This window comes from Cricetulus griseus, chromosome 4, assembly GCF_003668045.3.
Source record: "Cricetulus griseus strain 17A/GY chromosome 4, alternate assembly CriGri-PICRH-1.0, whole genome shotgun sequence".
In the NCBI taxonomy this organism is placed as follows: Eukaryota; Metazoa; Chordata; class Mammalia; order Rodentia; family Cricetidae; genus Cricetulus; species Cricetulus griseus.
In genome coordinates this window covers 52,946,901-52,972,511 of record NC_048597.1, presented here as the reverse complement: position 1 = coordinate 52,972,511, position 25,611 = coordinate 52,946,901, and the positions used below count along the sequence as shown (strand labels likewise).

General features: G+C 39.6%; 1 protein-coding gene across 3 annotated transcripts in view; it reads left to right on the top strand.

The window, feature by feature from the left end:
• The window catches only part of Polq (DNA polymerase theta), an 84,294-nt gene that overhangs the window by 14,405 nt on the left and 44,278 nt on the right, over positions 1 to 25,611 (top strand). For all 3 annotated transcript variants that reach the window (XM_027412714.1, XM_027412715.2, XM_027412716.2), the window contains 7 exons: positions 968 to 1,114; positions 2,531 to 2,743; positions 12,824 to 12,957; positions 14,217 to 14,421; positions 14,598 to 14,740; positions 21,802 to 21,995; positions 22,956 to 23,080. In XM_027412714.1, the coding sequence (XP_027268515.1) occupies positions 968 to 1,114; positions 2,531 to 2,743; positions 12,824 to 12,957; positions 14,217 to 14,421; positions 14,598 to 14,740; positions 21,802 to 21,995; positions 22,956 to 23,080 (1,161 nt within the window). The remainder of the gene's footprint in view (positions 1 to 967; positions 1,115 to 2,530; positions 2,744 to 12,823; positions 12,958 to 14,216; positions 14,422 to 14,597; positions 14,741 to 21,801; positions 21,996 to 22,955; positions 23,081 to 25,611) is intronic.

Sequence of the window (25,611 nt, the reverse complement as noted above, 5' to 3'; positions counted from 1 at the left end):
ACAAAATATAAGATATGCATTAAAATAGGTTTTAAATGAAGCTTTGTAAGTTTAGGAATCTAAAAGTCTGGGCAATTCTTTAAGAAGCTAGAATTTTTTCTTAAAGATGTAATTCTGAAAGTCACATCCCATCTTGGTTACATACGAGAGACTATTAGCTTAGTGACAGAGGAGCCAGAACAGTTTCCAGAGAGAGGTAGGGTCCTAGGCAGAGCTGATGTGCAGGTTGGTGGGGCACATCTACAACAATGATTTTGATGTTTAGACTTCGCTTGTGTGTTAGTTACGTTATTGTCACTTTGACGCAAGGAACTTAAGAAAGGAAAGGTTTATTCTGGTTCATGGTTTCAGAGGGTCCAAGTCCATCATGGTGGGAAGATGTGGTGGGAGAGATCATGGAAGCAGAAGCAAGTAGGTCAGCTCCTTACATAATGGCAGCAGACAGGAAGCAGATAGTAAGGGCTGGAGCCACAGGTGGGCTTTACTCTTAACGATGTACCTTCAGTGGCCCACTATTGTCAGCCAGGCCTCACCTGCTAAAAGCTCCATCATCTCCTAAAATTGCCATTGTCTAGGGACCAGGTATTAAAACACGAGCCTGCAGGGAGCATTTTATTTTCAAGCCATAACAAGGGATAATCTGTCCTTTTTCCAGCTGGCTCCTTTGATCCCCTCCTTTGAACATCTTGTCTCCTTAAAGCTGAGCTTCTTAATTTTGGGATACATTATTAGGACTACCTATGAAGATTTACAAATCCCTGAGGTCCAAGTCATGTCCCATTTTGGTTACATCATAGTGTCCTGGGTCAGTGGCTTCAAAATGTCCATGGATGATGATAGTATGAGGCAGTTTCTGAACCTGATATTTATTTCTATCATGACTTGGAAGTTAACAACCAATAAAGCAAAGAGACTTGCACAGTTGGTAATTTATTTACTTATTTATTTATTTGTGTGTGTTTGGCAGGATTAGTAAAACCATCTGAATTTCCACCAGTGAATCTAGACCAAAAGAGCCTTCTGGAAGTGATGGATCAGCTAAAACGTTCGCCTTCAGGACTAGACTCCGTATTGAAGAACACTGTGCCATGGGGAGTAGCATTTCATCATGCAGGTATTCCTTGTTTGTAATCTTGTATTAAGATGCACTCATCACAGGCTGGAGATACGACTCTGATTACGAGCACTTGTTGCTCTTGCAAAGGATCTGGGTTTGATTCCCAGGACTCATGTGGTGAACTGCCTATAACTACAGTTCCAGGGGATCTGATATGCCCTCTTCTGGTCTCTGTGGGCTCCTGTACACGCTGCAATGCACATATATTCATATGGGTTCACAGGCAAACATAAAATAATAAAATAAATATAAAAAATTTAAAAAACCTCATGAGACTTTCATGATTTCATTTTTGTATTTATGTGAATTTATTTCTTGTTAATCACACTTGATATTTGTGTATTTCATTTTAAGAAACAGTGGATTAGCCAAATCAGAATAAAACAGACATTTTAAGCTTACATATCTGAATTGTATAGCTATGCTAGATAATGGATTTATTTTTCCGTATCACTGGGAAAGTGCATTCTAATAGTCTTAACCTGTCTATAGGTTGTTTCCATAAAATTTATGTTAGAGTGATACTTTCTACTCAAATTTGATGCTAATCTGTTTCCTCTTTTGTCAAGAATTGGCATAGGCTCACAGATATAGCAAAGTCAAATTTGTTTTAGAAATTGTCGTTGAATTGGAGAGGACTTGTAGTAAAAAATCCAGTGGCTGGTTTGTCAGAATTGCCAGTGTATGACAGTCCTTGAGCAAAGTTCTGGATCTGTGATCATATGTGTTAAGATTGCCATCATAAGTTGTCTTCAACAAGTATCTCAGAGGTTATTTTTTTTATTTTTTTATTTTTTCTCAGAGATTATTATAACGATGAAATGTGATGATGAGTGAAAGTCTGTAATCTCTATATATAATTGCGGGTTAATATGTGCATAATAAATGCTGGTATGGAGGAAAAAATATTTTCTAAGGCTGGAAATTTAATCCTTTCAGTTTTATTCAACTTTTTAATCATATATAATACATACATATGATTTTAATGATAAATAACCAAGATAAAATTTAAAATAAGTTTAAAAAATGTGTATTGTAAATACACACAAATCAGAATAATATGCTGTTAAATTTAACCTGCTGTTTGTTTGTCCATTCTTACAACTAAAATGTTATTGGAATGCAGTCCCACTCACTTGATCTACTGCTGTTTCTTTTAATAAAACCAGGATAAATAGTTTCAGCAGAAACCATCAAGTCTGCCTAACATATAGGCAGTTTTGCTGACCTGTCTAAACATGTCTAAAGATGGCAGATTGTACTCTTAAATAGGTAGACTGTGATGGTTTTGTTTATAATCTTAACTATTATATAAAAGATCTTTGAAGGCTTGTAGCTGACTCTCAAATCTGCTAATACATAGTCAACTATATTGGTTCTGTGATAATGTTTTGGGACCTGCATTTTATTTAGGTCTTACTTTTGAGGAGAGAGATATCATAGAAGGAGCCTTCCGTCAAGGTCTTATTCGGGTCTTGGCAGCAACATCTACTCTTTCTTCTGGAGTGAATCTTCCTGCTCGCCGGGTGATTATTCGCACTCCAGTTTTCGGTGGCCAGACTTTAGATATCCTCACTTATAAGCAGATGGTTGGCCGTGCTGGCAGGAAAGGAGTAGACACAATGGGTGAGTTTTGATATAGTTGTCATGGTATTGCTGACAGATAATCTACTTGGAAGTTGACTAGTACCTGGCTATTTCCTATCATGATTTTATTTCTTTATTGTGCACTTCATGAATGCCATCCTCTTGGGTTACTTAATATTTATAGTGAATATGATTTTCATTTGTTAACTATTGGTTTTCTTATTAAGATTTTTCTTTTGTGTTGTGTATAGTGAAATGATCCAGTGCTATATAAATAACAAGATTTACGATTTTATTAGCTAGAAGATGATTTTAATTTCCACATCTACTCATTTTTTCTCTTTTTTCAATAGGTATGGTGTATGTGGGTGTGGGTGCCCCTGCCCATGCCTGGGCATATTTAGGTCCACACTGGATATTTTCTCTTTTCTTTCTCCATCTTATTTACTTACTTCAAATATTTTATGTTTTATGTATATGTGTATGTGATGGGATATATGTGAACATGTGAGTGATAGGTGTGCACCAGCAAGTAATGATGTTATTATCAGCAATCCAAATAAAAGTTTGGACTTAAGCAATGAAGTAGTTTTTGAATTAAATATCAAAAAAAGAAGCAAAAATTGCTTCAGATCTTACTATTCAGTGTAAGACTAATTGCTAAATGTTAGTTAGTGTTTACCATTCTTAAAGTAGTGGGACCTGGGAAATGGAGTCTAAAAATGAGGCAGACTAAAGTCTCATGCAATAGCCAGCTTTATTTAGAGCCTCAACCAATTTCTACTTGAGGATTAGGAAGAGTCATCCTCATCCAAGTAAAGTGTGCAATCATAAGGACACGCCGCACATGGTAAAAGACATTTTTCCATAGAGGCATATAAGCAAATAACAATAGCCAGTTGTAATGAATAATCTGAAGTAAAGTAACTTCTATCCACTATACCTGGGAAGGGCCCAAAAGCACATTCCAAGAGCAACCTATGCTATGGAGGAACAGAAATTACATGACTCTTGTTTTGTTTACTTATAGTTTTCTCACAAGCTCTCAGAATTCCCATCACATGACTATTCTTGGACCATGTTCCAACAGTCAGGACCTCCCATCAACATTTGTAATTTATTTTCTTATATACACTTCCTTCCTTTGTTTCTGTCTTTGTGGTTTGATGATTTTCTCTAGTGTATGCTTTAGATTTTTTTCCATTATAAAGCGTACATAAAATATAAAAGGCTAGATAAAGCTGATAATAAGCACACCAACTAGGGAAGCAGATGCCTAGACAACCAGTTTGAAAACAGTCGATAGCAGCCAGAACGATGGCTCCCTTAGAGCCCAGCAATCCTACCACAGCAGGCCCTGAGTATTGCAACATAGCTGAAGCACAAGAAAAAGACCTTAAAATAGCCTTTATAAATATGATAGAGGTCCTTAAAGAGGAAATGAACAAATCCCTTTAAAAAAATCTATGACTGGGAGCAGGATGGATGGGGAGAATAATGAAAGAGGTATCTTGAAGTGGGGGGCATTTTGGGCTTAGGGAGAAACCAGGTGCCAGGGTAACTCCCAGGAATCCACAAGGATTACCCCAGGTAAGACTCCTACCAATAATGGAGAGAGTGCCTGAACTAGCCTTGCCTGTAATCAGATTGGTGACTATCCTGGTTGTCATAAGAGCGCTTTCATCTAGTAATTGATGGAGTCAGATGCAGTGATCCACAGCCAAACACTAGGCGGAGCTCTGGGAGTCCTGTTGAGAGGAGGGAAGTGATAGGTATCTTTGTATCCCTGGTAGTAGGTTTCTCCACCACACAGTAAGCCAAATCGATCCAAATTAAAAAGTAAAGGACTAGGCCAGGTGTTGGTGGCGCAATCCTTTAATCCCAGTACTAGGGAGGCAGAGGCAGGCGGATCTCTGTGAGTTACACGGCAGGCAGCCTGGTCTACAGAGCCAGTTCCAAAGCAATACAGAGAAATACTCTCAAAAAAAAAAAAAAAAAAAAAAAAAAAAAAAGTAAAGGACTAGGTTTAATCTGAGCAATGCCCTCCCAGGTTACTCTCAGGAAAGGGAACAGAAGAGAAATCACATGGCCATTCTAAAGAGGGGTGATTTAAATACCCTGTAGGGGTGCAGGGTGATAACATGCCCTGAGGTAGGTTGTGCTATGGTAAGATTTTGGGCTGCAGCATCTGCAGAACGGGTTTTTGACAGTTTCTCTAAGAGGGCGGGTTTTGGAGGCGGAGGAGTTGGGTGAGCTATAGGTGCAAGGCAATGATGCCTCCTCCACACAGTGGGTAGAACTTGACTTTTGGTGGTTTCTCTGGAGGATGGGGTTTGGGGAGGCAGAAATGGGGCTTTCTCAGCTGAGGTGAGCTGTTCTAGACAAACAGGAAGGATTGTATGAGTGGAGTGGGGATGGGGTGGGAGATGTGTCAAGCTCTTAACAGGGGAGCCCACAGAGACAGCTGACCTAGGCTCATGGGAGCTCATGGACTATGGACCCACAGCTAGGGAGTCTGTATGGCACTGACCTAGGCTCTCTGCATGTAGCTTGATCTGTTTGTGGGGCTCCTAGCCGTAGGGCCAGGACCTGTCCCTGGCGCTTGCACTGTTTTTCGGTAACCCATTCCCCATGCTGGGCCACATTGCCCAACCTTGATGCAGGGGGAGGAGCTTGGTCCTGCCTCAACTTGATGTGCCATGCTTTGTTGCCTTCCATGGGAGGCCTGCCCCTTTCTGAACAGAGACTGAGGAGAAGTGGATGGGATGGGGTTAGATAAGGGGAGGGGAGGGAACAAAAGGAGGAAGGGGAAACTAGTCGGTATGTAAAATAAATGAAAAAAATTTAATAGTAAATTCTATGAAAACACGAACAGTGCAAGGAAATGAAGAAAACTGTTCAAAACCTGAAAATGAAAATAGAGTCAATAAGCAGGGCATGATGGTTCACATCTTTATTCCCAACAGTTGGGAGGCAGAGGCATGCTCTGCGAGGCCAGCCCGTTGTACAAAGTAAGTTCCAGGACAACCAGGGCTACACGGAAAAACCCTGTCTCGAAAAACAAAACAAAATAAAAAACAAACTAACCAAAAAACAAATGAAAAGAAAGTAGAATCAATAAAGAAAGCTAAATCTGAGGGAAATCTGGAAAAATCTAAGAACTCAAACAGGAACCTCAGAACTAAGCCTCACTAACAGAATCTAAGAGATGGAAGAGAGAATCTCAGGCACTGAAGACATGATGGAAGAAATGGATGGCTTAATCAAAGAAAATGTTAACTCTAAGCACCCAGGAAATCTGGGACACTATGAAAAGGCTAAATCTAAGAAGGATAGGAATAGAGGAAGGAGAAGAAACCCAGGTCAAAGGCAGAGAAAGTATTTTCAGCAAAATCATTAAAGAAAATTTTCTTAACCTAAAGAAGATGTTTATCAAGGTATAAGAAGCATACCAAACACTAAATAGACTGGACCAGAAGAGAAATTTCCCTGGCACATAATCAAAACACTAAACATACAGAACAAAGAATGTGAAAAGCTTCAAGGGAAAAGAACAAGTAACATAAAGGCCGACCTACTAGAATAACACTTGACTTCTCAACAGAGACTCTAAAAGCCAGAAGGGCCTGGATAGATGTGCTAAAGACTCTTAAGAGACCACAGATGTCAGCCCAGACTACTATATACACAAAACTTTCAATAACAATAGATGGAGAAAATAAGACATTCTGTGATAAAACCAAACACAATATCTACTACAAATCCAGACCTACAGAAGGTGCTAAAACTCCACAAAAGCAGTTAACCACATCCTGGGAATAAACAATCTCAGACCAGCAAATTGAAAGATAGGAAACACACAGACACATAGACATAGACAGACAGACACACATACCCCACAACAACAAAACAGGAATCAATAAGCACAACTTAGTGATATTTTTCAATATCAGTGGTCTTAATTTTCCAATAAAAAGACACAGATTAACAGAATGGATGGGAAATGGGATCTATCCTTTTGCTGCATCGAAGACTATCTATCCCTGATATCAAGGATAGATATCACCTCAGGGTAAAAGGATGGAATAAATCTAACAACAATCAAGTTGGTGTAGTTATTTAATATCTGACAAAGTAAACTTCAAATAAAAATAATCAGAACAGATAGGGAAGGACACTACATACTCATTAAAGGAAAAATCCACCAAGAGGACATTGCAGTTCATAACATCTGTGCACCAAACACAAGGGCACCCATGTTTGTAAAAACACTTCTACAGCTTAAATCGCATATTGACCTAGCTTTGATAGTGGGAGACTTCAGTACCTCACTTTGACTAATAGACATGTCATCCAGACAAAACTAAACAGAAATACTGGAGTATCTGATGTTATAAAGCAAATAAACCTAACAGATATGTATCCATAGGACATTTCACCAAAACACAAAAGAGTATCTTCTCAGCACCTCATGGAACTTTCTTCAAAACTGACCACATACTTGGACACAAAGCAACACTCAACAGATCCAAGAAAATTGAAATAACACCATGCATTCTATCTGACCACAACAGATTAATGCTAGATATCAATAACAAAACAACAGAAAGCTTGCAAACTCATGGAAACTGAACAACTCAGTACTGAAAGGAAAATTAGTCAATACAGAAATTAAGAAAGGCTCTAAAACATTCTAGAATTGAATGAAAATGAATACACAATGTACCCAGACTTACAGAACACATGAAGGAGGTTCTAAGAGGCATGGTAAGTGCTTACATAAAAAAACAAACAAAAAACTTGAGAGATTTCATACTAGTAACTTAACAGTACAACTGAAAACTCTAGAACAAAAAGATCACACCCAAAATTTGTAGACAGTAAGAAATAAATTCAAGGCTGAAACAAACAGAAGAGAAACAAACAAAAACAATAGAAAGCATCAATGAAATAGAGAGTTGGTTCTTTTAAAAATCAGTAAGATTGACAAACCCTTATCCAAATTAACTAAAATGTGGGGAGAGAATGTAGAAATCAAACAAATTAGAAATGTTTGTCCTGGTGAGCTCTTCATGTTGTATTAGAATAGAGACATGTGTGATTCCTATCCCTTCTGTCACAATCTTTCTCTAGATTTGGTTACATTTTCAGCCATTATTTCTTTAAACAGCTTTCTATTCCTCATCACTTTATACTTTAGCTTATAATATGCAAAACTGAGTCTTTTGACCATAAATCTTTTAGGTTCAATCAGTCTGGAGTGCACTGGTGCTCCATCTGCCTGAGTTGCTGTTGAGACTCATTATTGTATTGCATTTTGTAGTTCAGTCACTGTGCTTTCATCTTTGCAATTTCTATTTCTTTTTGTTGTTTCTATTTCTTTGTTAAACTTCTCTCTTTATGTTTCACTTTCCAAATATATTTAATTTTAATGTTCTTATATTTCATAAAACAGCTTTGAGAGGATTATGAGTAACCTTTATCTACTCTTTCCTTGTTCCCTCTTTCTTTAGGGTGCATCATTGGAATTTTGTTGGTATATTTTTAAGTCTTATGATTTCCTAATTCTCTGCAATCTTGTGTTATTGTATCATGCATGTATAGAGACAGCCAGTTCTGGATTTTATGGCTATTGCTTGGCAGTAATAGGCCTGAATTGCTAGTCTAGTAGCGAATCTGAGTGGCACAGCTGGTAATGACTGGGCAGACTAGGTCTACTTTTGTTTCGTGTGGCTAATTAGGTTGCTGATTCTAGTTTAATTTTGAGTGGGGCTACTGCTTGGTCTCTACTGTAAGACCAGGTCTGGTTGAATTCTGCAGTCAGATAGAGTTACTGGTTGGTCACTGCAATTACCTTTAAAATACAACCCAGGGTGTATTTCCTAATTATCTTTTGAGATCTTCATTGGGATCTGTGCTGGCTAGTTTTATGTCAACTTGGCACAAGTTAGAGTTATCTGAAAGGAGGGAACGGCAATTGAGAGAATTAAGATCCAGTTATAAGGCATTTTCTTAATTAGTGATTGACTAGGGAGGGCCCAGCCCGTAGTGGTGATGCCTTCCTTGGGCTGGTGGTCCTGGATTCTGTAAGAAAGCTTTCTGAGCAGGCCCCGAGGAGCAAGCACCCCTCATGCCCTCTGCATCAGCTCCTGCCTCCATGTTCGTGCCCTACTTGAGTTCCTGTTCTTCTTCAATGACAGACTATGCTGTAGAAGTGTAAACCAAATAACCCTTTGATCTCCAACTTGTTTTTGGTCATGGTGTTTTATAGAAATAGAATTGTAACTAAGACAAGTTTCATAGAGCTTCCACTAGGTCCCATGCTGGTCACTGTGGCCTCTGCCCCCTTGTTTTGTTTCAATGTGTCCCCGGGTAACTAGCTGCTATTATCCTCCTTTTCTCCCTGCCTTGAGACTGGAGTGGGTTTCTTGGAAAGTGTCTCAGACTAGTATGGAAATGACATGTCTGTCTCCACTTATATTTTCCTTTTAGAGAAACCTGAGCCTGGAGATTCTTCTGTCACTGTACTTACTTATGGCAAAGAAAGGTCATAGTGCCATATCATAGCAATACAAGCATAATAATGAAGACAGCATTCCATTTTTTAAAATTTAAACTTTTTCATTATTTATTTGTGTGTTTGTTGAGGAAAGGTCTCACTACATACATAGCCTTGACTAGCCTGGATCTCAATGTGTAGATCAGGCTAGACTCAAACTCATAGAGATGCCTTTGCATCCCAAGTGATGAGATTGAAGGTGTGTACCACATCATCCCTGGCAAGTATCCCAAATTTGATGAAAACTATTAACCTACGTATCCAAAAACATTTCATGAATTGCAAGTAAGGAAAAATGTAGGGATCTACAGCAACATGCATCATAACAATAATGCCACAAATGGAGTGAGAAGACTCTGAAAGCAAAGATAGTATTCTAGATAGCATTAGCTATCAACTTGACATGGCCTAGAGTCATCTTAAAAAACAGGTCTTATCAGTCATCTGCCGTGGCCTTAGCAATATCTCATATATTAAACAGTGGCCATGAGTGTGAGCTCTTGATCCAGACTGTTGAATTCAACTTTTGGCTTCAACACTTACTAGTCATACAACTTCAGATAAGAAAACCCCTGTTCAACTTGACATCCCCACTGCCTTTCTGTTGTCTGGTAACCACTCTTCTATGTATTCTAGCCTCTGCTTCTGCAGGTCATATAATGCTTTTTAAGTAAGTCAAGAGGAGAATGAGGAAATATGCAGTTGTTGTTGTTATTGTTATTATTATCTTGGTTTCCATTAGCTGCTGTTTATGATGATTTTCAGGTACATTCCCAAACTCTGTGAGGCTTTTACAGAGCTCTGAAGGTCTTACAAAGGTATACTTGTCAGGGTGGCATAGGTAAGGGTGGAGGGGAGATAATGAAGTCTGGGGACTACTACTGCACCATCTTGCTGATGGATTGTTTTGCCCCTTCCTTCCTTCCTTCCTTCCTCCCTCCCTCCCTCCCTCCTCCCTCCCTCCCTCCCTCCCTCCCTCTTTCCCTCTTTCCCTCCCTCTTTCCCTCCCTCTGTTTTTCAAGACAGGGGTTCAACTAACTCCATAGACTAGGGTGCCCTGGAACTTAGAGATCTGCCTGCCTCTGACTCTTGAGTGCTGGGATGAAAGGAGTGTGCCACTGCTGCTGCCACCTCCACCATCACTGCCTGGTTTGTTTTGCTTCTGTTTGTCTATCTATCTATCTATCTATCTATCTATCTATCTATCTATCTATCTATCTATCTATCTCTATCTATTTTTGGAAACACATGAATGCCATGTCTTGCTGGGGTGGTCTTGTTGGGAAGTGTTTGTTTGCTTTTATTCTTATGACCCTTTTATTTATTCTTTTAATATTTATTTATTTATTTATTTTATTAGTTCAAATTCAGAACAAGCTTGTTTCGCATATCAGTCCCTTCTCCCTCTCCTTCCCCTTACTCCCACCTCTCCTCCCTCACCCCCGACCTACCCCCCACCCCATTCCACCCTCCACTTCCCAGACAGCTCCCAATGGGGGCTCCCCAAAGTCCACCACATCATCCTAGGCCAGGCCTAGGCCCTCCCCCATGTGTCCAGGCCAAGAGTGCATCCCTTCACATGGGATGGGCTCTCAAAGGCCCTTCTTACACCAGGGAAAAATACTAATCCACTACCAGGAGCCCCCTAAAGTGCAGAGGCCTCCTCATTGACATCCATGTTCAGCGGGTTTATGACTCTTTTATAATCTTGTTTTGGTTATTTGTTTATTATGTGTATGGGCTCTTGCTGTGGAGGTCAGATGGCAGCTTGTGGAGTTGATTATCTCCTACCATATGGGTCTTAGGGCTCAAACTGAGGTTGTCAGGCTTGGCAGGGCTTTTACCTCAGAGCACAAGATAAATAGAGGTTATCTAGTTTGGACTCCTTTATTTTATTCTCTCTGTGGTTTTATTTTGGCAATGATTTTCAGAGAGTCTGTTCTCTGTTCAGAATATTTAGATCCTCCACCATAATGCCATTTTAATTTTTTTATAACAGGAGAAAATTGCACAAGTATGCTTCTTTTTTAAAAAAAAACTTGTGTTTCTTTTCTCCAATTATTGGCTCCAGATTTTTTTTTAAAAAAATATGGTTTCTTACTAGTTTTTAAAATCTAAATTGTTACCATGATATTTGCTTAAGTTGAATATGTGGCTATATTAAGTATTTGCTTAAGTTGAATATGTGGATATATTTTAATTTATAAGTATTTTTCAGTCATTTATGTCCATTTGATTTTTGTGATTTAAAGCATTTGGATAATAAATGTTATGATATGATTTTTAGTGGCTTTTGAATTTTGTCTTTATATATATCTAAAATCTGCATTTGCATTTTACTTTATAGTATTCAAAATTTCTCTAATAACTACTTAGTTATTTAATGATGTGTCAGCCAGTAGGGGAAGAGGTAAAGCCCCTTTTCTAGTTCTTTATGTTCCATAGCTGGGGCCTCATAAATAAGGTGTTAAAAGACAGACTAAAGTGAGGCTTCATCCAGCAACTGTGGAAGACCCACAGTCAAACATTAGGTTGAGCTCCAGGAATTGAATGGAAGAGAGGGAGGTAGGGTTGTAGGAGTCAAAGGGGTCAAGGGCACCACAAGAAAACCAATGGAATCAACTAAACAGGGTTCACAGGGGCTTATAGGGACTGAACCAACAGTCAGGTAGTCTTCATGGGACTGACCCAGGCACTCTGCACACATGTTACAGTTGTGTAACTTGATCTTCTTGTGAGCCTACTAACAGTGGGAGCACGGGCTATCTCTAATGCTTTGGCTGGTTTTTGGGACCCTATTCCTCATACTGGAATATAGCCTTAATATAAGGAGTGGGGATGCTTAGTTTTACTGCAGCTTGATATGCCCTGTTTGGTTGATATCCATGGGAGGCCTGCTTGCCCCTTTCTGAATAGAAACAGTGGAGGAGTGGATTGGGGCCGGCTGGAGGGGTGGGGGAATGAGGGTGGGGTGGTGGTAGGGACCAAAGGGGAGGTTGTAGGGAGGGAATGGGAGGAGGAGAAACTGTGGTTGGGATGTGTGTGTGTGTGTGTGTGTGTGTGTGTGTGTGTGTGTGTGTGTGTGTGTGAGAGAGAGAGAGAGGGGGGGCAGACAGAGAGAACAAGTTAATAGGGAAAGGCATATAATCTCTATTCTGCGTTAACATTTTAATTGTTTTGTGCATGGGGGCTTCATAGAAAAGGAGTGAGGCCTGCCAAAGCTGTTGAATGTGGGGTCTTAAGTTATTTTTAACAAAGGGCAGAAAAGTGTGGAAAAGGGAAAAACTGTTTTCCGAGGGCAGCGATTTATAGAGGACAAGAGTTCTTATGCTTGCTGCTTCTCTAGGCTTCCGCTAAAAAATAATGTAGAAGCCGAGTAGCAGTATGGTTTCTGGTGACATTCTGATTGCCTGTCCAGAGTTCAAAACCAGAGCCATGACTTATGACTGTGCCAAAACACTTTAGCACTTCCTGTCTCCTTCTAGTAAGTCAGAACTTGTTTTTAGTAGCAACCTATGGGAATGGGTTGGGATTTAGAAGATGTGTGGTTTTGATTGTAGGTGAAAGTATCCTAGTTTGTAAGCCCTCTGAGAAATCGAAAGGCGTTGCTCTGCTTCAAGGATCTCTGGAACCTGTGCATAGCTGTCTGCAGAGACAAGAAGTCACTGCTAACATGATACGAGCGATTCTGGAGGTAGGAGTTCAGAAAATCACAGTTACTCTTTTTTACCTATTGAAAACTGAGTATGCCAAAATCTGAGGTTTTTTTTTTTTTTTTTTTTTTTTAAAGCAGATTGTTGCTGGTCGATGGGGGCACAAGCCTTTAATCCCAGCACTTAAGAGGCAGAGGCAGGTGGATCTCTGAGTTTGAGGCCAGCCTGGTCTACATGAGTTCCAGTATAGCCAGGGCTACACAGAGAAACTCTGTCTCAAAGAACCACCCCCCAAAAAACAAACAAACAAACCAACAAACCAAAACAAGATTGTTATATTTATAGCCTTACCAAGTGAGTCTGTTTTTCTCATATATTTAAACATAATACAGATATATACAGTTCTTCAGGCTCTGCTAAATAATTTGATAAATTCTGATACATGCACACATACATATGCATATATGTACACACATGTATAAGCTGGTGGGTACATATGCCTATATATTATATATATATGAATATGTAGTTATTTTTGGAGTTTAACATAGCTACTACCATATCAGTCTATTTCTATTCTTATGTGGGGAATAGAGGTTTAGAACTCAGCTTTGTGCATGCTGTGTGTGCACTCTGTTACTGAGCTGTAACTGTGACTCATCTTTTTACTTTTTATATAATATTTACTGCATTTTGAGTTTAAAGAAAAGATGATAAAATGAACTATAGTTCTTCTATTCAGATAATATATGTGGACATTAAAATCTAATCAAGTTATAAAACAATAAGCTTACAGAGGGCTGGACCTGTGGTGCATGCTTATTATTCTAGCATACCAGAGGCTAGGGCAGGAGCTTTATAGGCTTGAGGCCAGCTAAGGCAATGCACACTAAATACTAGCTTCATACTTTTCTGCCCTTCCCGTCCTTCTGAATGGGAAGTATTCAAGAGTAGCAATTTCTACATGTCCATGTGTTTTAGAGGAAGGAGCAAAGACTGATAAGACTCATGGCTAAGAGTTGTCACTACCTCCTTTATATATAGTATATATGGATGACTAATTCCCGATGTTCAGATGCATTCTTTTTTGTCTACAAGAAAATGTTTACTTTCAAGGAAAATGTTCTGTTGTCAGTAGGTATTACCTGTGTTTATAATGTGTGATGACAAAATATTTAATAAAGTGTCTCTACACAAAGACTGACGATATCAAGAAAATAAAGTCACTTCATTTACTTGATGTCTAGAGACTCTACACAGCTAATAAAAATTACAGAACTTTTCAAACATTTTCTCTCAGATAATTGTTGGTGGAGTGGCAAGTACATCACAAGATATGCAGACTTATGCCTCCTGCACATTCTTGGCTGCTGCTGTAAAAGAAGGGAAGCAGGGAATTCAGAGAAATCAAGATGATGTTCATTTTGGAGCAATTGATGCCTGTGTGACATGGCTGTTAGAAAATGAGTTCATCCAGGAGGCAGAGCCCAGTGATGGCTCAGGAGGTAAACACAAGCTCTCATGCAAACATGCTCACTCTTTAGCTTCTGCTCATAAATTTCTGCATGTTAGATAAAGTTCTGCTTATTGCTTTGATGAGAGCCGAGAGGGTTAACATGTAGTAGAGAAGGGCAGTGTTTTGTTTTGTTTCAACCTTTGCTCCTGTGTCTCCCCACTCCAGGAAAGGTGTATCACCCGACACATCTTGGATCGGCTACTCTTTCTTCCTCACTCTCTCCAACTGATACCCTAGATATTTTTGCTGACCTCCAAAGAGCAATGAAAGGATTTGTTTTAGAGAATGACCTTCATATCGTCTACCTGGTAAGTTCTATTTAAAAAGAAAAAACAAAACTATCTCCTGTTGACAGGGTCTCACTGTGTAGCCAAGGCTACCTTGGAATGCTTAGTCCTCTAGCTACTAAATATTGAGATGTGTTCTATACCATGCTTGCAGTAGGAATTTTACTTCATTTTTGTTTTGTTTTTTTAAGATTTATTATGTATTTAGTGTTCTGTCTGAATGTGTGCCTGCATTCCAGAAGAGGTCATCTGGTTTCATTACAGATGGTTGTGAGCCATCATGTGGGAATTGAACTCAGGTCCTCTGGAAGAGCAGTCCGTTCTCTTAACCTCTGAGCCATCTCTCCAGCCCAGCAGTAGGAATTTTAAAAGTACCTTCATTACTTTTCTGTTGTTGTAACAAAGAACCCTGACAAAAGAACTGAAGGAAGTAGGCATTTATTTAGTCTCCAGTTTGAGGGTGCAGTTCCTCATGGTAGGGGAGGAATGGAAGGAAGAGAGGCTAGGCACCTGGGCCCATTACATCATAGTTAGGAAGTAGAGAGAGATGAATGCTGGAGCTCAGCTCCCTTTCTCCTTTTATTCAGTCCATCCACAGTTCAGGTGGGTCTTCCCAACTTGGTCAGTCTAATCTAGATAATCCCTTAGAGGGATTCTACACCCTGTGAATTTGACAGTATTAACTATCATAGAGAGTTTGTTTAAATTAGCTCATCCTCTACAGTTATAATACCATTTTGATATGAATAGGATAGTACTTAATATCATATTCTTCAGCAAGAATGTAACCAGAAATAAGTTTGTCACTGAAAAGCAGATGTGTACACTTTGATGAGTAAAGAAGGGAGAGAATAACATTGAAATTTTCATTAGAATGAGGACTTATCAGGAAATGCCTTCAGTAAAATACACTGTGTGCAGAGGTTATTTTTTCCCTTTTACAAACAATTCATGGATAATAACAGGCCCAATGCTCTGTGCCTCCTAATGTGACTGGAAAGCATCTTAAAGCAGGTCTTATCAGTCATCTGCCATGGCCTTAACAATGTCTCACATAGTAAACATCAGCCATGAGTGTGAGTGCTTCAACACTTAGTAATCATACAGTGTCAGCTAAGAAAACCCCTGTTCAACTTGACATCCCCACTGCCTTCCTGTTCTCTAGTAATCACTATTCTACATATTCTATCCTCTGCTTTTGCAGGTCATATAATGCTTTTTAAGTAAGTTAAGAGAAGAATGAGGAAATATGCAGTTATAATTACTATTATTATTTTTTCAGTGCTGAGGATAGAGCCAAGGGCTTTGTGAATTCTAGGTAAACACTCTTCCTTAGAGCTATATTCTCTAGCCCCAATATTTTTAATATGTACTCATGAAGTTACCTCTATCAGTTTTGGTTTCTTTAAGTGTAATCAGGATATTTGTGTTTTCTCCTTTCCCCTTTCGCTCCCTTCTTCCTTGTCTCCCTCCCAGGCTGGCCTGGGACTCACCATGTGGCTCAATCTGACCTCAAACTTGCAATCCTTCCATCCTAGTCTCTTGGCCGCTGGGCTTACAGATGTGCACCAGCATGTACCTACGAGGGCTACTTTCTTCCAACCTGAAGAACTTTTGTTAGTATTAAAGATATATTTGCTAGAAGAATTATCTGTTTATGTTTGTTTAGGAATGTCTCTGTTATTGCTGGTTTTGAAAGATACCTTTCTTTTATTCTTTGTTGACAGCATCTTTTACTCTTCCTTCAAGTACTTTGACTATGCCCGTCTCATCACATTCTGGTCTCTAATGTTTCTTTTTTTTATTATTTTTTCCAACTTTTTTTATTTGAATTAGAAACAGGATTGTTTTACATGACAATCCCAGTTCCCTTCTCCCACCCGTCCTCCCCTACCCCCCCCCCAACTAAAACCTTATCTGTCACATATCTTTTCTGCTCCCCCTGGATGGTGAGGCCTTCCATAGGGTGTCATCAGAGTCTTTCGTTTCCTTTGGGATAGGGCCTAGGCCCACCCCCATGTGTCTTGGCTCAGGGAGTATTCCTCTATATGGAATGGGCTCCCAAAGTCCACACCTATGCTAGGGATAAATACTGGGCTTCTACAGGAGGTCCCATAGATTTCTGAGGTTTCCTCACAGAAACCCATGTTCCTTGGGTCTGGATCAGTCCCATGCTGTATTCCAGCTATCAGACTGGGGAGCAAGAGTTCCCGGATGTTCAGGTCAGCTGTTTCTGTGTATTTCACCAGCATGGTCTGGACCTCTGTGCTCTTCACTGGTCTTTCTCTGCATCTGGGTTCCAGTTCAGTTCGGTGATTAGTTATGGGTATCTGCTTCTATTTCCACCAGCTGCTGGATGAAGGCATATAAGTCAGTCATCAATCTCATTATCAGGGGAGGGCATTTAAGGTAGCCTCTCCTCTGTTGCTGATATAGTTAGCTGGTGTCATCTTTGTAGATCTCCAGACATTTCCCTAGTGCCTGATTCTCTGTAAACCAAAAATGTCTCCCTCTATTATGTTATCTTCATTCTTGTTATCATGTATTCTTCCACTGACTCATATTTTCTGCTCCCTCATGTCCTCGGCATCCCTCTTCTTCTCCCCTTCTCATTCTCTTAGCTCCCCCCCCTTCCCGTGCTCCCAATTTGCTCAGCAGATCTCGAACCTCTCCCCTTCTCCAGGGGACCATGTATGTCTCTCTTAGGGACCTCCATGTTTATTAGCTTCATCCTGGAGCTTCAATTGAGTCATGGTCTCTAATGTTTCTGATGAGAAATTAACTTTTAATATTATTGGGTTTCCATTCATTGTGTAAGGTGACTTGTTTTTCTGATTGTTCTTTCCTTTTTGTTACTGTGATAAAACACTGACCAAAGCAACTCGAGAAAGAAAGGGTTAGTTTGGCTCACACTCTTAGCTCTCAGTCCATCATTGAGTAAGTCCAGGCAGGAACTTGAAGTAGAAACCATGGAGGGATGCTGCTTGCTGAGGCAATGAGGCAGGCTCATGCTTTGCTAGTTTTCTTATACAGCTCAGGACCTCCTGCCTAAGGATGGTGCTGCCCATGGTGGGCTGAGGGCCCCCTGAATTAATTAATAATGAAGGTAATCCTCCACAGACATGTCCATAGACCAAACCGATAAAGAAGAAACTCAGTTGGGACTTTTTAAAGATAGTTTTAGGCTGTTTCAAGTTGATAGTTGATGCTAACTATGACACTATCTTTGCTTTCAGAATCCTCTCTCTCTCACTCCGTTTGTGATGTTATTGTTATGATGCATGTTGCTGTAGATCCCTACAATTTTCCTTACTTGCAGTTCACGGAATCTTTATGGATATGTAGGCTAATGTTTTCATCAAATTTGGGATACTTGTCAGGGATGGCGTGGCAAGTATCATCACTTGGGATGCAAAGGCATCTCTATGAGTTTTAGTCTAGCCTGATCTACATACTGAGATCCAGGCCAGTCAAAGCTATGTAGTGATGCCTTTTCTAAAAACAAAAGCAAAAGCAAAATAAATAATAAAATAATTTTAAAATAAAAAAATTAGGATGCTGTTTTAGCTACATTTCTAATGCTATTATAAGATACTATGACCAAGTCAACTTATAAAAGAAAGGATTTAATTTGGGGCTTTGTTTCAGAGGGATAGCCTTCATATTGCCACTGAGTGACACATTTCCTCCAACAAGGCCACAACTTCTAACTCTTCTCAAGTAGTTCCATCAAATGGGGATACAATATTTAAACATGTGATCCCATCAGGCCCATTCTCATTCAAATCACAACATTTTACTCCCTGGTCTCCATAAGCTTGTAGCCAAATCATAAGGCAAAATGCATTTAGTTCAACTTCAGAACTCTCCATAGTCTTTCACAGTCTCAACACAGTCCAAAGTCTCTTCTGAGTCTCAACACAATCTCTTATTGTAATCTTCTGTAAAATAAAAAAAGCAAATTATATTCTTCAAACATACAATGGCACAGGATATACATTACCATTTCAAAAGGGAGGAATGGGGATATAGTGAGGAAATAATGGATCAAAGCAAGACTGAAATGCATCAGGGCAAGCCTCAAATCCTCTAGGTCTGTCTGATTTGAGAGGCTTAGACGGCTCTGCCCTTCCAGCTTCACTGCCTGTAACACACCTCTCTCTCTTGGGTTGGTTTCATTCTCTGTCTGCAGTACTCCTTGGCAGATGTCCCTTGGCTTTGGCATCTTCAATGTGTTGGGGTTTCCAGCACAATCCTGGCTTCACTTTCATTGCTTTATACAATGACCTTTTAGGACCTCCATGCGGTGACTCTGTGCCACACCAGGCCTCAGCACCTTTCCTTAACCACAGAGAACAACCCCATATGCATCCATCCTTCATTATGACTTTAAAGCCAGAACCATATGAATGACACTGGGGTGAACCCAGGCACCCTGAATCACATTTTCAGGAGCTTTCCTTTGTTGTTACTTTTAGGTGTAGAAAATTCCCCAAATCTTGCTTTTTAAAAGTTGGAAGATTAGCTGGGTAGGGTCTTGCCTTGGGGGTACCACTCCCTTTATTCCATTTTGGAACAGGCTTTTCTTGACTCTCATCTGTTTTACTTTAAGGCTTGGCTCTACCATTAAATTCCTTGGTGTTCTTTTTTGCTTCAAACTGTGCATTCTCTATTTCTTTTTGCCCTGGTTGCCCTTTTTCATTATAGACCCCCTTAAGAGTAATTACTAATAGCTTCAGAATAGAGTCAATATTAGGTTGTCTTGAAATCTCCAGTGTCAAGGAAATAAATACACTACTTTGCAATTCAGCCTCAGGCAGATTCTTAGGACAAGGGCAGAAAACAGTCACATTCTTACCCAAAATATCACAGGAATGTTCAGTAGCTAAGTTGCTAATATTGTTCCACTCTAAAGCCTCTTGAGCTGGGCCTCCATAGTCCATATTGCTCTCAGCACTACTGTTCCAAGTTCTTACTGTTTGGTGTGTTCAACTAATCCAATCCAAAGTCCCAAAGTCTTCCTCATTCCTCCAAAACCATTTGGCAGGTCTGTCACAACAATACCCCAATTTTGGTGTCAACCTTTGTCTTAGTGACTTTGCTATTGATGTGATTAAAACACTACAACCAAGGCAACTTTCAAAGAAATTGTTAAATTAGGGGCTTATTGTTTAAAAGGATTAGAGCCCATTGGTGGTAGAGCAGAGGCATGGCAGCAGGAACAGTTGAGAGTTCATATCTTGATTGATCTACAAGTTGGAGGAAGACAGACAGGCAGACAGATGCACACACACACACACACACACACACACACACAGACAGACACATTCCACACCGAGAGAAGAGAGAGAGAGAGAGAGAGAGAGAGAGAGAGAGAGCTCAAGCAAGCATGCACGTTGGAAATTCTAAGTCTTTAATTTCTATCCTGTCCCCAGTGACATACCCTCTTCCAACAAGGCCACACCTAATATTTTCCAAACAGTTTCACTAACTGGGTACTGAATATTGAAACATAGTAGCCTATGTGGGCCATTCTCATTCTACCACAGATGCTTTTAGCCATAATCTTTTCAGATATTTTTTCTTTTATTTTCTCCTCCTGGGTTCTCTTTAAATACTGTTAATACTTTTAATTTTTACCACATTTCTCTGAGACTTTTTCATTTTTTCACTCTTCTTTTTGAAATAGAATAATCTCTATGAGTATGTATTCATGTTTGTGGGTTTTTTTTTTCCTTAAGCCATCTTGGATTTATAATTGAGCTCTAATTTTATTGTGCTTTAATTCCTGAATTAGCCTTTGACTCTTATTTAATAGCATTTTCTTCATTTATGTCTTTTTCATGCTAAGATGGTGTCATATTTTATTCTTTTATCTTTCTCATGACCTTCCTTCATATTTCTCTTTTCCTTTCTCTTCCCTCTCCCTTTTCTCTCTTGTAGGCAGAATTTTTCATCAGGGCTGCGATCAGCTCTGTTCCACCAGCTACTTCCCAAATAACCACTCAGGGACTTATTACTAATTATAAATGCTTGGCCAATAGCTCAGGCTTATTACTAACTAGCTCTTAAACTTTGATGAAGCCACTTCTATTAATCTATGTGCTGCCCCAAGGCTTATGACTGTTACCTCTCCTGCATGCCCTGTTTGCTTTCCATCTAGCTGGCTACTTCTCTGACTCTACCCTTCTTCTTCCCAGTATTCTCTTTGTCCCCAAAATCTTGCCTAGCCACTGACCAATCAGCTTTTTATTACCAATGAGCAATACATGTTTATAGTGTACAAAGATTGTTCCACAGTACTTTCTTTTCTTCTTTACCTCTGTCTTCTGCCCCAACCTCCATTCCTTCCTTCTTTACTTCTTAAATGTCTTTTTGTATCCTGGTGCCTCAGCTACACAAATGCTAGGATTACAGACATGCACTGTTTTATTTCTTTAAGAATGTTTTAATCCTTTTGTACATATGTATAATGTTTTTGAGTTTGAGGTCTTTTCGTGGACACTTAAAGGTGTTTCTTTGCTTCCACTTCCACCCCCATGCTTAGGACGCTTGTCTCTTTCTTGTTTGTCTCATAGCTTTCTTGTTGAATCCTGGAGCTTTTGAGAAATTTATCATCTGTGAGTATTGACTTTTCCCCTCTCTTAACTCTTCTTTCCATGTTACTGATCCTTTCTTGGAATTACACGAAAGAGTGAGTCAAACTTAGCTTAGGTTCAAAGTGTCTACGATTAAAGACTTGTATTCCATGAAATCCAGTTTGTATGGTTAACAGTCAGTCTCCTTACTTCCCCTGCCACTCTGCCTGGCTTTCTCTTCCTCTGTCTGTGCTTGTTCTGTTAGCAAATGTCTTTTGAATAAATGTTTTCTTATAAATGAGTTATTATCACAGATGTTTTCTGTATCCTAAGTCCTTTACTGTGAAGTTTACATTTATAATTTTGTTACTTATGTTTGTTTTTGTCCAGTGGTAGGGCTTGAAACCATGGCCTTACATATTCCAGGCAAGTGTTTTACCATTGAGCTCCCACAGGTCACTGTCAAGCAATTACTCAAACTAAAGTGATGCTTCTTTTCTTTAGGTTACACCTGTGTTTGAAGATTGGACTGGTATTGATTGGTATCGATTTTTCTGTTTATGGGAAAAATTGCCCACTTCTATGAAAAGGGTGGCAGAACTGGTTGGAGTTGAGGAAGGGTTCTTGGCTCGATGTGTGAAAGGAAAAGTAGTAGCTAGAACTGACAGACAGCATCGACAAATGGCCATCCATAAAAGGTAAGCATACTATAAAAGGTAAGGAGCCTGCAGCCCATATCCAGTTTATTGAGTCACTCTCATTGTCAACAATATAAACATTTTGGCTGACTATAGTAAATTTTAAAATTTCTCCTGTTTATTTGATTTACTGACATTTTAATTTTTCTTGCAACTTGAAATTTAGTGATGCCTGCTAGGTTTTTTGTTTTGTTTTTGTTTTTTTGTTTTTGGCTTTTTGAGACAGTGTTTCTCTGTGTGGCTTTGTAGAACAGGGTGGCCTCATACTCACAGAGACCCACCTACCTCTGCCTCACAAGTGCTGGGATTAATGGCACATGCTACCACTGCCTGACTTGCCTGTGGGTTTTTAAAGTCGAATATTTAATCATTTCCCTTTCTTGAGTCAGAATTTTCATTCATGGTGACTTTATTTGGAATTATACTTTGTAGCACCTTTAGAAGTAATCTTTTACCATGTCACATCGGGAACTCTATAACAAGTTATGCTTTAAAATACAGTAAAATTACTTATAGTATGTGATTTATGTCACAGTCAAGTTCAAATTTATAAGAATCTCTGTGCTTGGATTATTTGTGCCAACTTTTTGTTTCAAATCAGATCTGGATTTTATAATTAGATACTGTCATTTGACTGAAATTCTATTCATCTTATATCCATGTATCAAATCTTTTAAATTTTTGTGTCATCCCATTTCTTAAACCAAGTATTTCTTGAAATCAGTTGACAACATTGAAATGTGGGAACCTTTTGTTACACTATGTTAGTTCTTAGCTGTGTTTAAGGTGTGTAGAACTTACTGTGACCTGAGGCTTTCCCAGCCCTCTGTCTATCTGTCATCCTCCCAGATGGGGATGAGCCCTCTGCTACCTTTTCGATCTGTAGTTGGTTTGCAGTATATGTTACACTTTCAGAGTAGCTATACATGATCTCTTACAACAGTCTTGATTTATTTTTAGGTTTTTCACAAGTCTTGTGTTATTGGATTTAATCAGTGAAATTCCCTTAAAGGAAATTAATCAGAAATATGGATGTAATCGTGGACAGATTCAATCTTTGCAACAGTCAGCTGCTGTTTATGCAGGTCAGTTAGATGAAATGTGTTACATTTATCTAAAATTTTTTGGTTTATGGTTGTTAAGATATTATTATTATTATTATTATTATTATTATTATTATTTTTAAAGCAGGGTCTCACTGTAGCTCTGGCTGGCCTGAAACTCTCAATGTAGAACAGACTGTCCTCAAATACAGTGATCCACCCGCTTCTGCTTTCCCAGTACTAGATTTAAAAGTATGTATCAATGTAACTTTTTTAAAACTTCCATTATTTAAGCCTCTCTGAAATTGCTGTCCTCAATGCCTTCATTGGATGTCATGCTGGTGCCTCTGGGTGCAGTAGCACTGTTAGTATTCAGGCATCTGTCTGGCCTGTCCTTGGGGTTCTGACAAGATACAACCTCAGCTGCAGCTACTAAGAGCACCACCTGCGCAATCCACTATGTTCCCTTTCAAAGGGCCCTGCCACCTCCCGTCCTTCTTCCTTCCTTCCTTCCTTCCTTCCTTCCTTCCTTCCTTCCTTCCTTCCTTCCTTCCTTCCTTTCTTCCTTCCATTCTCTCTCTCTCTCTCTCTCTCTCTCTCTCTCTCTCTCTCTCCCTCTCTCCCCTCCCTCTCTGTTTCTCTCTCCTCTCTTTCCCCCTCTTTTTTTCTCTCCTGCTACTTCTGTCTCTGGAGGCTGGTCTCCCTGCTTCCCTTTCCTCTAATGATCCCTTTCCCCAAAACAAACAAACAAACAAACAAAAACCTCTATTTAAACCCTGTCACATGGCATCTTTCTCTCGTGTGCCACTTTTCTTAAATTACAGCAAGTATTCTATAGAGAGCCATTATCATGCCGGGTCTCACCCTTATTCCCCTTCTGTTCCTTAGTGACTTGCTGATGGGACATCTTTTCTCTTGTCTTCCTCTTCCTTTACAAGGAGAAACAGAAAGTTCTCAGTGGAATCCCTTTCCTCTTAGTACTGATTAATAAGAGATTTTGAGAAAGAGGCTGCAGATGAAGAGAGATTTGTAGATCTGACTATTTTAAATATCATGCCTTAGGAAACACTCTTAAGTTACACAAACAGGTAGATTCTGGGTCTGATTTTATTAAAGAATCTTTGTTAGCCTTTAGGAAGGAAACCCAGGACTACTAAAGGCTTTGTGTCTTTATATGTAAGAACTGCCTTGTGAATGTGTGCATAGGAGGGATGCTGTGTAGAAGATGTGGGCAAAGGGTAGAATGAAGGGAAGAACTCAGTAGTCAAGTGACTGGCATCAGAGATCAGTTTCCTTATGGAACAGTGACTTCTATGGGTGCTACTTGGCTGTTGTGATGTCTTTATTTCAAGTGGGTGCAGCCTTTCTTTGAAGAAAATAGTTCTCTCAACATTTGAATTTTTAAATCATTTGTTCAGGAAAGAGTCCTTCCCCTGGTTTGTTAGAGTTCTCTTTTCATTAAGAAAAGAAACAGGAAAAAACTGAGAGGTAGTGAGAAGATTGGACTAGAATGGGTGTTTTAGTCTCTTTGTGTATATGTGCTGTGCCTTAGTATCCAAATGTTAGGTTCAGAATTTGGAATAAATGAGATGGACCTTGGGAGAGGGCTTGTTATGCCAGCTTGAGGTCTGGAGTTCAGATCCGCACACCCTCACACAAAGCTGGGCACAGTGATGCATGTCTATAATCCAGTGCTGGAAAGCAGAGATCCTAGGGGCTTGCTAGCTAATTAGTCTAGTCAGTTGGTGAGCCCAAAATGAAGTGGAGAGTAAGAAAGGAAGATACCTGACATCCATCTCTTGACTCTAATTGTGCATACATGGACACTCACATAGGTAAAATACATACACAAAAATGAAAGAATAAATTAGATGATGTCTAGTGTGCTTACTTTGCTCTTTATGAGTGTAGCTAGGACTTCTAATATTTGTCTGCTCCTTTAACTTGTCCCTTGTTCCTGTTAAAGCATATGTTTTGCAGAAAAAGCAAAGCCAAACCAAATGCGTGCACACACACACACACACACACACACACACACACACACACACACCACACACGTATATACACATATATTTATCTATACACGTGTACATATATGCTTATATATACATGCATGGAGAATTAATCTAAAAGCAATATTTATATTTCCAACTTTTTTTATTTGAATTAGAAACAGGATTGTTTTACATGACAATCCCAGTTCCCTTCATCCAGCCGTCCTCCCCTATCCGCCCCCCCCCAACTAAAACCTTATTTGTCACATATCTTTTCTGCTCCCCCTGGATGGTGAGGCCTTCCATAGGGTGTCAACAGAGTCTTTCGTTTCCTTTGGGGTAGGGCCTAGGCCCACCCCCGTGTGTCTTGGCTCAGGGAGTATTCCTCTATATGGAATGGGCTCCCAAAGTCCACACCTATGCTAGGGATAAATACTGGGCTTCCCAGTATTTATGAGGTCCCATAGATTTCTGAGGTTTCCTCACAGAAACCCATGTTCCTTGGGTCTGGATCAGTCCCATGCTGGTATTCCAGCTATCAGACTGGGGAGCAAGAGTTCCCGGATGTTCAGTCAACTG